At 41.8% G+C, this 11,724-nt stretch overlaps 1 protein-coding gene across 3 annotated transcripts in view; it reads right to left on the bottom strand.

The window, feature by feature from the left end:
* PIK3R1 (phosphoinositide-3-kinase regulatory subunit 1) overlaps nt 1-11,724 on the bottom strand; it is a 95,251-nt gene that overhangs the window by 25,053 nt on the left and 58,474 nt on the right. For all 3 annotated transcript variants that reach the window (XM_089653482.1, XM_089653483.1, XM_089653484.1), the window contains exons 2-4: nt 7,134-7,226; nt 5,657-5,731; nt 1,951-2,082 (exon numbers count right to left, since the gene is read on the bottom strand). In XM_089653482.1, coding sequence (XP_089509608.1) covers nt 1,951-2,082; nt 5,657-5,731; nt 7,134-7,226 — 300 coding nt within the window. The remainder of the gene's footprint in view (nt 1-1,950; nt 2,083-5,656; nt 5,732-7,133; nt 7,227-11,724) is intronic.

Raw genomic sequence — 11,724 nt, 5'->3', positions numbered from 1 at the left:
CATGTGGATCAGACCACACAACCTAGGAGGTGTGATTGTTCCAACCCCTTCAGGTCATTGGCTATGGAACAGAACCTCCAGGTCTTGTACTTCTTTGAAGGTTATCAGATCGATATCCTGTTTCTGCAGCATGTGACCGAACTTTCAGCTTGTGGGTTAATAATGTGACGCCCTACATTTGCTCTGTATGGACTTTGTGAAAAGATAAGGCTTCCGCAGAGCAGCAGGTGCGGATTCCTGCAGAGGCTGTTCAACCTGGGAACACCATGTCCTCCCCAAAGACTGTGCATTTGCCAGCACAGATAAAAAGGTTAACAATTACCTCGCACTGCACACAGACAGGAGGGCCTTCAGATTGCTAAATATTACACATCAAATGCCTCTAAACAGCAAAAATTAAAGTGCGTGTGAACCTCCCACTGATACAGGCATGGAAATGTTCCAAAACAAGACGAAGGAAAATAAACAATGCAACTACACCATACAGACACAAAATCTTATCCGTTAAGTTAGTGGAAAACGTATTAATCCACAATAGCCAATCAGCTTTCAGTCTGCTGCAATCAGAGATAATAATCGATCAATATTGGTTATTATACAATACAGGTCATCACTGCTGTTTGCACAGTCTTAGTGAATAAGTCTGGGTAACACCAATCATCTTACACCTCCTAGAATATGGAAGCAGACGCACAAGGTGCAGTCCAAGCAAAAGCAGTTTCCATCTTCATGGGTATGGTATGTATGTATATACAAATAAACGCACCTCTTGTTCAATCACCATTTGAAACAATGCAAATATAATATACAATATTTTAATCAGTATGCACATGGATCCTTTGAAGCTGAACTCGGTAGAGAAAAATGACTCTTGCAAAACGGCTTTCCCTGCACTGTAAGGGTTAAGTGCTTCTTTATACCAACAAAAAAAAAAGACTTATCTAATCCCCTGCTCTTACAGGCCCCCTCCACGCCATAAGACCAGCCTCTTCTCTAGGGTGCTGCGTCGGCAGCAGGCACTCTGAGGTCATCAACAAGGCAGGGCCAATAGTCCTGCATGGTACATAAGGTCACAGAGGGACCACCCACAAGCAAAAGAATCAGAAGGAAGAGTTGAGTGCCAGCTTTTGGGAAGGGGTGCAAGTTTCCTGGTAGCCAATGCATAAGTGAACATTTAGCCCTGGTTCATATATATGAAGCCATGCGTGCCGCGTTTTGCGCGGGCACGAGAGCCCATTTCTTTTGAATGGACTCCCATGCCCCGTAGGGAAGAAGTCCCTGCACGTCTTCTGAAAACACAACCCGCACGAGAACCTTGGTTCCCAGTATGGTTGCGTTTTCCAGTGCGGGCGTGCCACCTGTGCGGGTGGTGTGGCTGCACGGATTTTCGTGCAGATCCGCAGCAGCACCACCCACACATATGTGAACCTAGCCTTAACCCTTGCAGTGCAGTGGAGCCCCCGAGAGTTCAGTTTTAAAGAGACATTGTACCCTTGCAAAAGAAGGGTATTCATACTTGTGTTGCTGCCTGTGCTTCAGATCTTGTTTTCTTTCACAGCTATGGCCACTAACTGCATCAAACACTTCTCGGATGTGTTGTATGCCTGTACTTCTCACCATGTGCTGTGTTGCCATCCGCTTTACCACTAGTGTGTCCCTAGGAGCTGTGACATAGCAGCTGGCAGGAAGAACCAAGTACTGCAGCAGGAGCGGCACTCATCCTACATACCAGGTATTGTGTCACATTCTAAGGATTCTGTAAAAGCACAGGCGGAGGGGGACAGGAAAGTATAAATGCTTTTTTTAATTATTATTCTTGGTTTTTTTTTGTTTTTATTTCATTTAAGTCACTTTAAGGTGGTTCAAAGTAAAACCCCACACTTCTGTATGGCTAAACATCAATTAACATGTTATCAATACAGACCATAAAAGAATCCCTTCGTTCCTTACCTCTTACAGCTGAAAGCATCTCATTGTAAGTGGCTGCTGGAATGACTGGGTTTGGGAGATCCAACAGAAACCTCTTCAAAGCGTCACCCAGAGTAGGTAAGTCGAGATGCTCAAAATCAGCTGCAGCTGAATCTGTAATATAAAATAAAAAAAGGACGGATGACCTCAAGCTCCAAAAGGCAGAATTTAGTCTTTGGTGTCCAATCTGCTGGTGTAGACTCAACACATCCCATAATATGTTCCCAACGGCTCCGCATTCAATCGGACTTTGCTGTGCTGCTTTCAAACCCCAGTTTTAGCTTGAAAAGTAACAGATTGTCCAACTAACACTTGTTGCAAAAGTGCAAGCAGCAAGGTTAGAAAAGCTGATTTTAACAAGTCTTTGTTTTGCCTGTAAATATTATGTATAGACAGACACAACAGACTGTATTCAGGGTGGGGAAAGCTGGCTGGCAACTTCATGGCAGGAGCTGCACAAAAACACAGCTAAAGTCTACAATAACAACCTTGTAGCTAAAAACTAAAACTTGGGATAAAAGAGGGGGAAAGCTTGTGAAAAGTAATGAAAGCTCCACTTGCAGGGCCCTCATATTCCTTCTGTACTGAAATGTATTGTAATTGTACGGTCTCCCTTCTATTGTAAAGCGCTGCGCAAACTGTTGGCGCTATATAAATCCTGTATAAGAAATCTAAAATACAAAGCAAAAAAAAAAAAAAATGTACCGCTGACCGACTCCTAAACATTTCTTACTTTAGTTTTGCATGGAGTGGGGAGGGTTGGGGTTTTTAGTGCTGCCTCTGTAGGCATTGGAGTGATTTTCTCTGTTTGGTCACCAAAAGCAAGAAATACATCGCAGTTTCTGTTCCCATTTCCTGTTGGATCACCAGACAGAGAAGGGAGGAGAATTCTCCCCAACAGGGACACAGCAATAAAAGTCAGACACAGGTGATAACCCTTACCCACTCTCAGGCCTCATTCTCACTTTATCTAAACACAGGAGAAGTGATTTAAGAAGTATAAGACCCGTGCACACAGGCATGAAGATATGTGCGTTCACAGGCATTTGAAGCCAATTTTTATGCACTTGGAATCATGTAATACTTTGCTATGGCTCAATGTAGACCTAGACGCCCAGCAGGGGCTAGGTTCAGTCTAACTGCGTTTACACAAACAAGGAATTTCCACTTTCATACCATTTAGCCTGATTTTCTGCCCTTAAACGTACATAGAAACACAACTACATCTGGATGCATGAGAATTGGATCTGAGAAGAAGTTTTTTTTACTATACTTCCAAGAACGATTTCTTCTGTGTAAATACAGAAGGGCCCCTGTGCATCCCAGATCACTTTTTTCCTGTGTTTTAAAGCGGAAGTAAAGTATAAAAAACAAAAACCAACATAACACAAACTTATCTCTGTTCCAGTGGTCTGATGCCTACAAAATCCCTCACCTGCTGCTTCTTCCCTAGCGTTTTCCAGATGCTGGTCTTGATTGGCTGATGCAAGATGACATCACTCCTACACGTGTGTTTGCGTTATTCATGCTGCCACACTGGGCCAGAAATGTAAACTGAGCAGTGCATACGCAGCTCAGTGTAAATTCTGCAGGAGATGGCAAACAGGCAGGCAGGTTGAATTTATTGCATGTCTTATCTGCAATAAAAAAAAGCCTGCCTGTTGGCATTTTTTTTCTTTTTAACTTTAGTTCCTCTTCAAAGTAGGTTTAAACATGCTTAATAATGTATAGTTTCTAATCAGTTCCTGGATGCCAAGAATTCTATGTTAACTAAACGCATCGGCACCTAAACTAAAGTAGGCTCGGTGTAAAAAATGTAAAAATAACTGCATGCATTTATGTTTCGAAATCTCCACTAAATGCATATAAACACAATTGACATTGCCAGTGTGAATAAGGCCCAAGACAATTGACTAGAGTTCAAAAAAATATTTAAACTGATAAAATGTTTGGAAACAAAATATGTTCCTTATCCACATTTGTTATATTAGGTAAACTTTAGATCACCTGATTGCATGCAAAGGTTCAAATCAAAAGCTTTAACCTCTCCAAAGTGACGATGTATTACAATGTAGTTCAGACAGTCATGACACAGAAGTGAAAGGGATTACTGGATGGTTTGCTGCGCCATCTACTGGCAGCAATGTTAATGTGCATAATTCTTGGGGGAAAAAATGAAAAATTATTTCCAGAAAGGACAGCTGGGCCTCAGTAACCATGTATCAGGCAGCCTAAAACGAATACAGGTGCTGCACACATGTACACTGAATTTTTACCACCAGAAGAGCTAAAAAGCTGCTGCCATGGAAATACACCTTTAATCACCTTTAATGTGTGGGTAGCACAGTGGCTTAATGGTTAGCACGTCTGTCTTGCAGTAAATGGGTCATGGGTTCGATTCCCGACCATGGCTCCTCCTGCATGGAGTTTGCATGTTCTCCCTGTGCTTGCGTGGGTTTCCTCAGAGTACTCCGGTTTCCTCCCACACTCCAAAGACATGCTGGTACGTGAATTGATTCCTGTCCAAATTGGCCCTAGTATGTGTATGTATGAATGTGAGTTAGGGACCTTAGATTGTACACCCCTTGAGGGTTAGGGATAGATGTGAATTACAATATATATGTAAAGCGCTGCGTAAATTGACAGCGCTATATAAGTACCTGAAATAAATAATCGCTGAATAGACCCTCACATGAAATGCACACTACTCTGAAAAAGCTCATAGCTTACAGAAGGGGCACGGCAGACCCGGCCCGCAGCTCATCGAAGTAGAAAAAAAAAGTTGTGAGTTCAGAGTTCAGGCCAAAGAAGTTCAGAGGATACCTGAGCTCATCTCTGAACAAAATGTACTATTTAACTACCAGAACTACACTAAACATTTCATCCAACCTCTAAATTATTGCATCTGTAATCCTAAAAGCACCAAGCAGGAATAGTAAAAATTCCCCTTTAAACCTAAAAATACTTTTTTTTTCTTTTAAGTATAAAAAAAAAAAAAAAAAAAAAAAAGGGCGATCAGGGTAGGCTTTTAATTGCAGAAGGTCATACTGGGGGGCGGGATTTACAAAAACTGGTGCATAAATAATCTGGTGCAATTGTGCAGAGTAGCCAATCAGCTTATAGCCAGCTTGTTCAAATAAGTTTTAACAATAAAACCTGGAAGCTGATTGATTTCTATTTAGCAAATCTCCCCCACTATATCTGTGTAATAAAGGACTCTTTACCTGCCTGTTCACCTTCTTACTGACAATGTACACTGCATGCGCAGCTCAGTGGAGAATTTCGGCATGTGCCGAGATAAATGAGCTCGCACATAAGAGTTGTGTCATCCTGGCCAATCAAGAAGAATGAATATTAAGAACCTGAGGAGCTCGAGGACTTGCATCACTGAAGGAGAGATGATTTGAGTCATGCTTTAACATAAGTTAGGGTGTATGTAGCTGCTCTACATTTTTAACACAGCCCGACTACAGTGTGGGGTGGTGAGGGGGAAAAAAAAAAAAAAAAAAGACTAAAGAAAAAATTTGTATTATCAATTTTCATCTAATTACCACAATTTACCAACAATTAAGCAGTACAAGGGCCAACCTAAAACTTAATAATAAAGGAGACCCTAGCATTAATGCTCGTAAATTTTGTTCCTCTGGCTGTTTGCCAATGTAATGCCCTATTTACTAAGGGAACTTACCACATTCAATGATTTGGCGGAGCTCTTGCACACTGCTAGCACTCTGGGTTCTGTACAACGCTGGGGATTCCAGACCTGTAACAGAAAACATGTTAAGCCTCCATGTAAACTAGAACACGTCACTACAGGAGAACATCTGGTGCACCAGCTTCCAACAATGCCAAATTAATAGCCTATTTGGTGGCATCACAGGCTTTCCTAAACCAACTGATTTTTATAGTGGGGGAAATCCCGCCCAGGACAATTTTATACATAGCAAGGATTTTAGTAAACCTTCCTGTAGATTGCAAGTGACCAGATGTCATTTCATTGCACTTGCTGAAAACTTGCAAAATATGTGCCAAGTTTCTACCTTTACCATCAACCACATGATCAGGCTACTCTCCTTTAAAAGAAAGGGAAATAAAAAAAACCCACCATTGCCACACGTGATGAAATAGGCTTTGCTAGGGATGTCATGCTCCATCTGACAGGCTCCAAGTAATTTGAATTTAGGCTCTGCTGAGATGTAGAGATAGCCAGCAAGCCAGTTGCAGGGGCAAAAAGGAGAATTCTGAGATAATCACCCCACTAAACACTACCACTTTATTTGCTAAAAAGAAAAAAAAATCCAAAAAAAGTTAAAACAAACAAAAAAAAAACCACAATATTTTGACCGTTACAGTAAAATAATGGCTATCTGCAAAATAAAAGGGCAAGGAATTGCAATAATATATCAGAAGACTGCTTGGGAAAAGTACATAGGATTAATACATAAAAAAAAAAAATTGCCAAAATTGGGGCGATTGTTAATTTACAAATAAAATAAAAAGCAACCTGCATTTTAAAAGAAACTTTCCTGAACTATTATTATCTGTTCAGTATAAGCAGATTTATAAAGCCAGTGAACTAAAACAGGTATTTCTACTCTCCTATAGAAAAAGAATTAACAATTAAGCAATGTGTATCTGTCATCATGATCTCTACAATCACCACATTCTTCCACAGAGAATGCTTTTTATTTTCGTTGAAATTTTGAGCCCCACAACCATAAGACCATATAAACGTGTTTGACTTATTTATCAGATTTTGATTTGACGAAAGTCAAACCGTGGATGGAGTGAATCTCAGCCAGTTCAACAGAGACAGGTTGAGATTAAATCAATCTATGATCAGGCTGATTGCACTGAAGTTGATCCATCGGTCACTACCGACGGCTATGGCTGCTAGCAGTGATCATTGTGTTTTGTCGGCATGGAAGGCTCCCCGCTGGCAGAACATAACAGCGAAGTGGGAGGGATTCCCTCATCAACACTGACTGTCTTGATACGAAAATTATGCAATCTTCTTTCGGTTGTAGGAAAGAAAATCTCTCAATCTATGGCTTGCCTTACTCTAAAGAAGTTGAGGAATAAAAAGAATACAATGCAGCACTCCTAGTAAAAGAACTAATTACACCATTTAGCAGTGCCGAGCCATAGATAAACCCTCTACATACCTTTTCTTTCTATAGTCTCCACCAGCTTGATGAGGACAAGCGGGGCTGTCTCTGGTGGTGCAAATTGCTCCGTCAAATCAGGCAGTGTGAAAGCTGCGAGGAAAAAAAAAAAAGAAGAAAAAAAGGAAAGTCATTAGTTCTCAGCTTGAAGAACCAACCTACATAGAAACCACAGTGTGCGAGTTAAAGTTTAAACTCGGAGCAAACATTTGGTATTTGACATGTCTGAGCAAATGTTGCATTCATTGCTTCTGTCTACAAGGGAGGCTGAACAATTAGCATGGCATACTGCACATTATCAGAAGGTCAACTAGGCAAGAGCTGTACACACTTCTAGAGGTAGAGGGCGCCACAGACAAACTTATGTGCTGTGTAGAGAGGGAGAGAATTTTTGGCAAGAGCTGTACACGCTTTAATAGGTTAATCATCATACAGAAAAGCATGCTGGAACATTACTGGCAAATAGATCATTAGAATATGGCATTATACTGATTTTTTTGACAGACATAACAAAAACATTAATAAATATATATATAGATAAATCGGACCTGTGCTGTCCTGTTTTTATTATGTTCTGTAAGGATTTCTTTCACATTTCCCAAGCCAGACATTTTATTTATTTTATTTATTTCAGGTACTTAGCGCCATCAATTTACGCAGCGCTTTACATATATATTGTACATTCATACCAGTCCCTAACACTGAAGGGGTGTACAATCTAAGGTCCCTAACTCACATCCATACGTACACATACTAGGGCCAATTTAGACAGGATCCAATTAACCTACCAGCATGTCTTTGGAGTGTGGGAGGAAACTGGAGTACCCGGAGGAAACCCACGCAGGCACAGGGAGAACATGCAAACTCCAGGCAGGTGATGCCATGGTTGGGATATGAACCAATGACCCTAGTACTGCCAGGCAGAAGTGCTAACCATTTGGCCACTGTGCTGCCCACATCCACCACGGTATCTCACCATACAACAGTAAGATTTCCCAGATTGTCGCACATCTCAAACATTTACTTTAAAAGCAGATCACAAGGGAAGAAAATGGAGCGTCTTTTTCCTTCGTACCAAAGAAAACTGGTTAAATTATTGAAAAGGATGTTTACAGAAGGGCTGATCGCTGCTGAGCAGCTGGCAAAGACATCTGTTTTCTTATAAACTCCCATTCATTCCGAGACTGTAGCAAGATGGCGGCCATGTTTGAGCAGAAATATGTTCCAGCCGTGCCCCGCTTCGGCAGCAAAATTCAAAAACTGCTGATTGTGGAGGAGCGCACCAACTGGATCCAACATAAACAAGATTTGAACAGGAAAAGCTCTTACAAGCTTTCAGGCTGAAAAGATGCATTATAACCAGAGCCCAGCTGTAGCAACAAGAGCCGGAGAAGCTGAAGAGCGGGATTACTCAGTCCGACGGCTACGCTCTGCACTGTGCTGTGTTTAAAGTCAAGCCACCCCACAGAATGCCATTCTTTCCCAGCAAGTTTAGATGCCGTCTTTCAGGTGGCTTTAATGTGTCGGGATGAAAATTTCGCCATTCTCTACATTCGTTTTTGCTGACCTGCACAGTGGGTGTAATGTACTGATGGAGTAGAGTCTGCTCACTTCGAATTGTGAAAGTTCGGGAACAAGGTGAAGCTGTGGCAACTTCGACTATGCAATCATAAGCAAGCAAGAGGACTGGGGTACTGACTACAAGGAATCCTCACCCTAGGTTCACACACAAGCGTTTTCTGCAGCGTTTTGCAGAAATGCACAGCAGTCCATTTAACATGATTTCCTATGGGACAGGTTCACATCTCCACGTTTTCACCCGGTGTGTTTTTTGGAAAGGGTCAGGGACTTTTTTTTTAAACGCAGAAAGTTGTGTTTTTAGACACAATGGAAACACTGCAGAAAAGCATGTAGTGCGTTTTTGATGCATTTTAAATCTGCCTAGCAACAAGAAAAAAACTCATGCAAAATCGCATGTGCAAAAACACAACACACACTGCAAAACGCAATGTTGAAACGGATCAAAACACAAACTGCGTAGGTGTGAACCTAGCCTTAGTCACAGACCTGAAACCAATTCACACCAAAGTGATCCCTTGCAGCGTGGTAGTGTATATTGGGCAGCATATTGGCTAAATGGTTAGCAGTACTAGGGTTGTTGGTTCGAATCCCTGCCACGGCACCACCTTCCTGGAGTTTGCATGTTCTCCCTGTGCCTGCGTGGGTTTCCTCCGGGTACTCCAGTTTCCTCCCACACTCCAAAGACATGCTGGTAGGTTAATTGGATCCTGTCTAAATTGTCCCTAGTATGTGTATGTATGAATGTGAGTTAGGGACCTTAGATTGTACACCCCTTGAGGGTTAGGGACTGATGTGAATGTACAAAAGCGCGGCATAATTTGACAGCGCTATACAAGTACCTGTAATAAATAAATGTGTGCTTTAGAGTGGTTATAAACCTTAGACATGAAATATGAACAAAGCATATCCCTCTGTGTGTACTTATATCAGTCCAGAGCACTAAGTGTCATTTCGGTCCGCTACCTTAATCTGCTCTAAGCATGAGTCGCTTGTGATGAGTTGTCCTGACACCAAGAGAAACATGGTGACAGGGGAGGGAACAGCCTATCATGTACAGCCTCAGCTCTGTTCCTGTGTGTGGGGGGGTCCCTTCCCGTGTGAGGGGGGGGGGTCTCTTCCCTCCAATCGGCTCTCAGAGTTCTCCTCACAACTGTGAAATCCTGCGTAAAGTCTGCATTTTAAATGGATGTACAGTACAGACAGCCATAGATAAACAGGTACAACTTATGTAGGAGGATTTGTTTCATCTTTGTATCACCTGAGGCCAGTCAGTCACTTCACTGGGTATATGTGAGGGTTTACCCTGCTTTCATTATGAATCAGTTGCCAAAGCAGAAAAAAAATGCGCATGGCCGTTTTTAAAAATGCAGCGCAGCACAATCCGCGGTGTTGTAGTGCGCTACAATGGACTCTACTATACTTTGTGTCTGAGTGCGACTCACCACTACTAGCACCACATTGCATACAGAGCTGTATGTGGAACTGTGCTGTGGTGATGTGTGCTAGCGTGTGCAATTTGCTTGACGTAACACAACAGTATGAATGGGCCCTCAAAGTTCTGAAGTCATTAGACCAACATGCAGCTAGGAAATATTTTCTGTGCAGAACTGAGCAGAGGCAGCCTCCATACATTTCCTGCATCGGTGTCCTGTAAATCTTTTCATTAGCCTAACTGGCTGCTAGGAGTAATTGCTTCAACCAAGAGGTATTGAACTCAAAACAAAAAATGTAATATACTGCAGCTTACCAATCCTTAGATGTGGTGGCTGCATTAGTTTTTTTTTTTGTTAGGCTCTTTTCCCCTCGGTTTTCACCTGGTGATCTGGTCAGTAACACCTCCTGTATTAGACTGCCTACACTCTGGATGAAGGAGCACAGGAGGCTACTTTGGACGAAGCACTGTCAGTCTGGGGGGAAGGGGAGAGTTTGACTTACTAGCAGATTTAGATACACTATGCATTGAACCTGAACTTCTGCTCACACTTTATAAGCAGTTACAGCAACTGTTTTTTTTGGGATAAAGGTTTTACAAATAAAAGCTGATCATTGTCACATGTTCTGTCCCCCTTTGTAATGTACAGCGCTGAGTGAACTATTGGCGCTTTATAAATACTGTATAATAATAATAATAATAATTGTAAATATCCCTGTCAGTGGTTAATTGTTTTTCTCATCTTTGTAACTAACATCTGCAGGAAAGCTTGTTCTTTTGAAAAAAACAACAAAACAAACAACAGACTTCCTGGCCAGATCTTCATGTGAAATTAAAGGACAGAATGTCTAAAAAAGAAAACAAATGCAGCCACCGTATCTAAGAATTGTAAAAGCTGCAATCTATTGGATGTTTGCTTTTGGATTTAATACAAAAGGCTGATGATCTTCCAGTTCAGGCAGAAATCTGTCTGCCCAAAGGTGGATACATCCCCAGAGAAAAGCAAGCAGCAACACATCACTCCATCCCAGGTCTTGGAACCCAGTGACTAGCTTGTCTCCAACACAGGTGACGTCACGGAACCCCCAGGACACTTGTGGATGTGCTTGCATAACAGATTTGGTGGTAACCTCTACACAGCTTGATTCTAGAAGGCCATGCTGCAATTACTTGGTAAATATCAAGCTGTATATAGGGGATTCTTCAATTAGCCAGTCCAGGGGACGGAAAAAAATAAAAAATAAAATTAAATTGTCAATAGTGACCAACCGGGCTTCACAATAAGGAATTCTCTCTGCTTGCTAAAGGTCCTTCTCATTTCCCTTTCTCTGGTTTTATAAAATCAGCCCTTAAAGCAGATAAAGTAGACTAAAATCTTATAAAATCTTCAACATGTTATGTAACTGAAGGGTGTACTCGCATTGTGCACAGCTGATCAAACCGTACCGCCGTATGATCGTCACCCCACTCGCCTGCTGGTGTGCTCACACTTTGCTCTAAGGACGCGTTCTCTGCCATGCTTACATCATCACCTCTGCCCGCCAAACCAGTGATTCCTGCTTCTGTGCTCAGCGATCT

The sequence above is a fragment of the Staurois parvus genome, unplaced genomic scaffold (assembly GCF_062004578.1).
Source record: "Staurois parvus isolate SC_StPar_1 unplaced genomic scaffold, SC_StPar_1.0 ptg000714l, whole genome shotgun sequence".
Taxonomy (NCBI): domain Eukaryota; kingdom Metazoa; phylum Chordata; class Amphibia; order Anura; family Ranidae; genus Staurois; species Staurois parvus.
The sequence above is the reverse complement of the archived record's forward strand: the minus strand, read 5'-3'. Positions and strand labels throughout refer to the sequence as shown.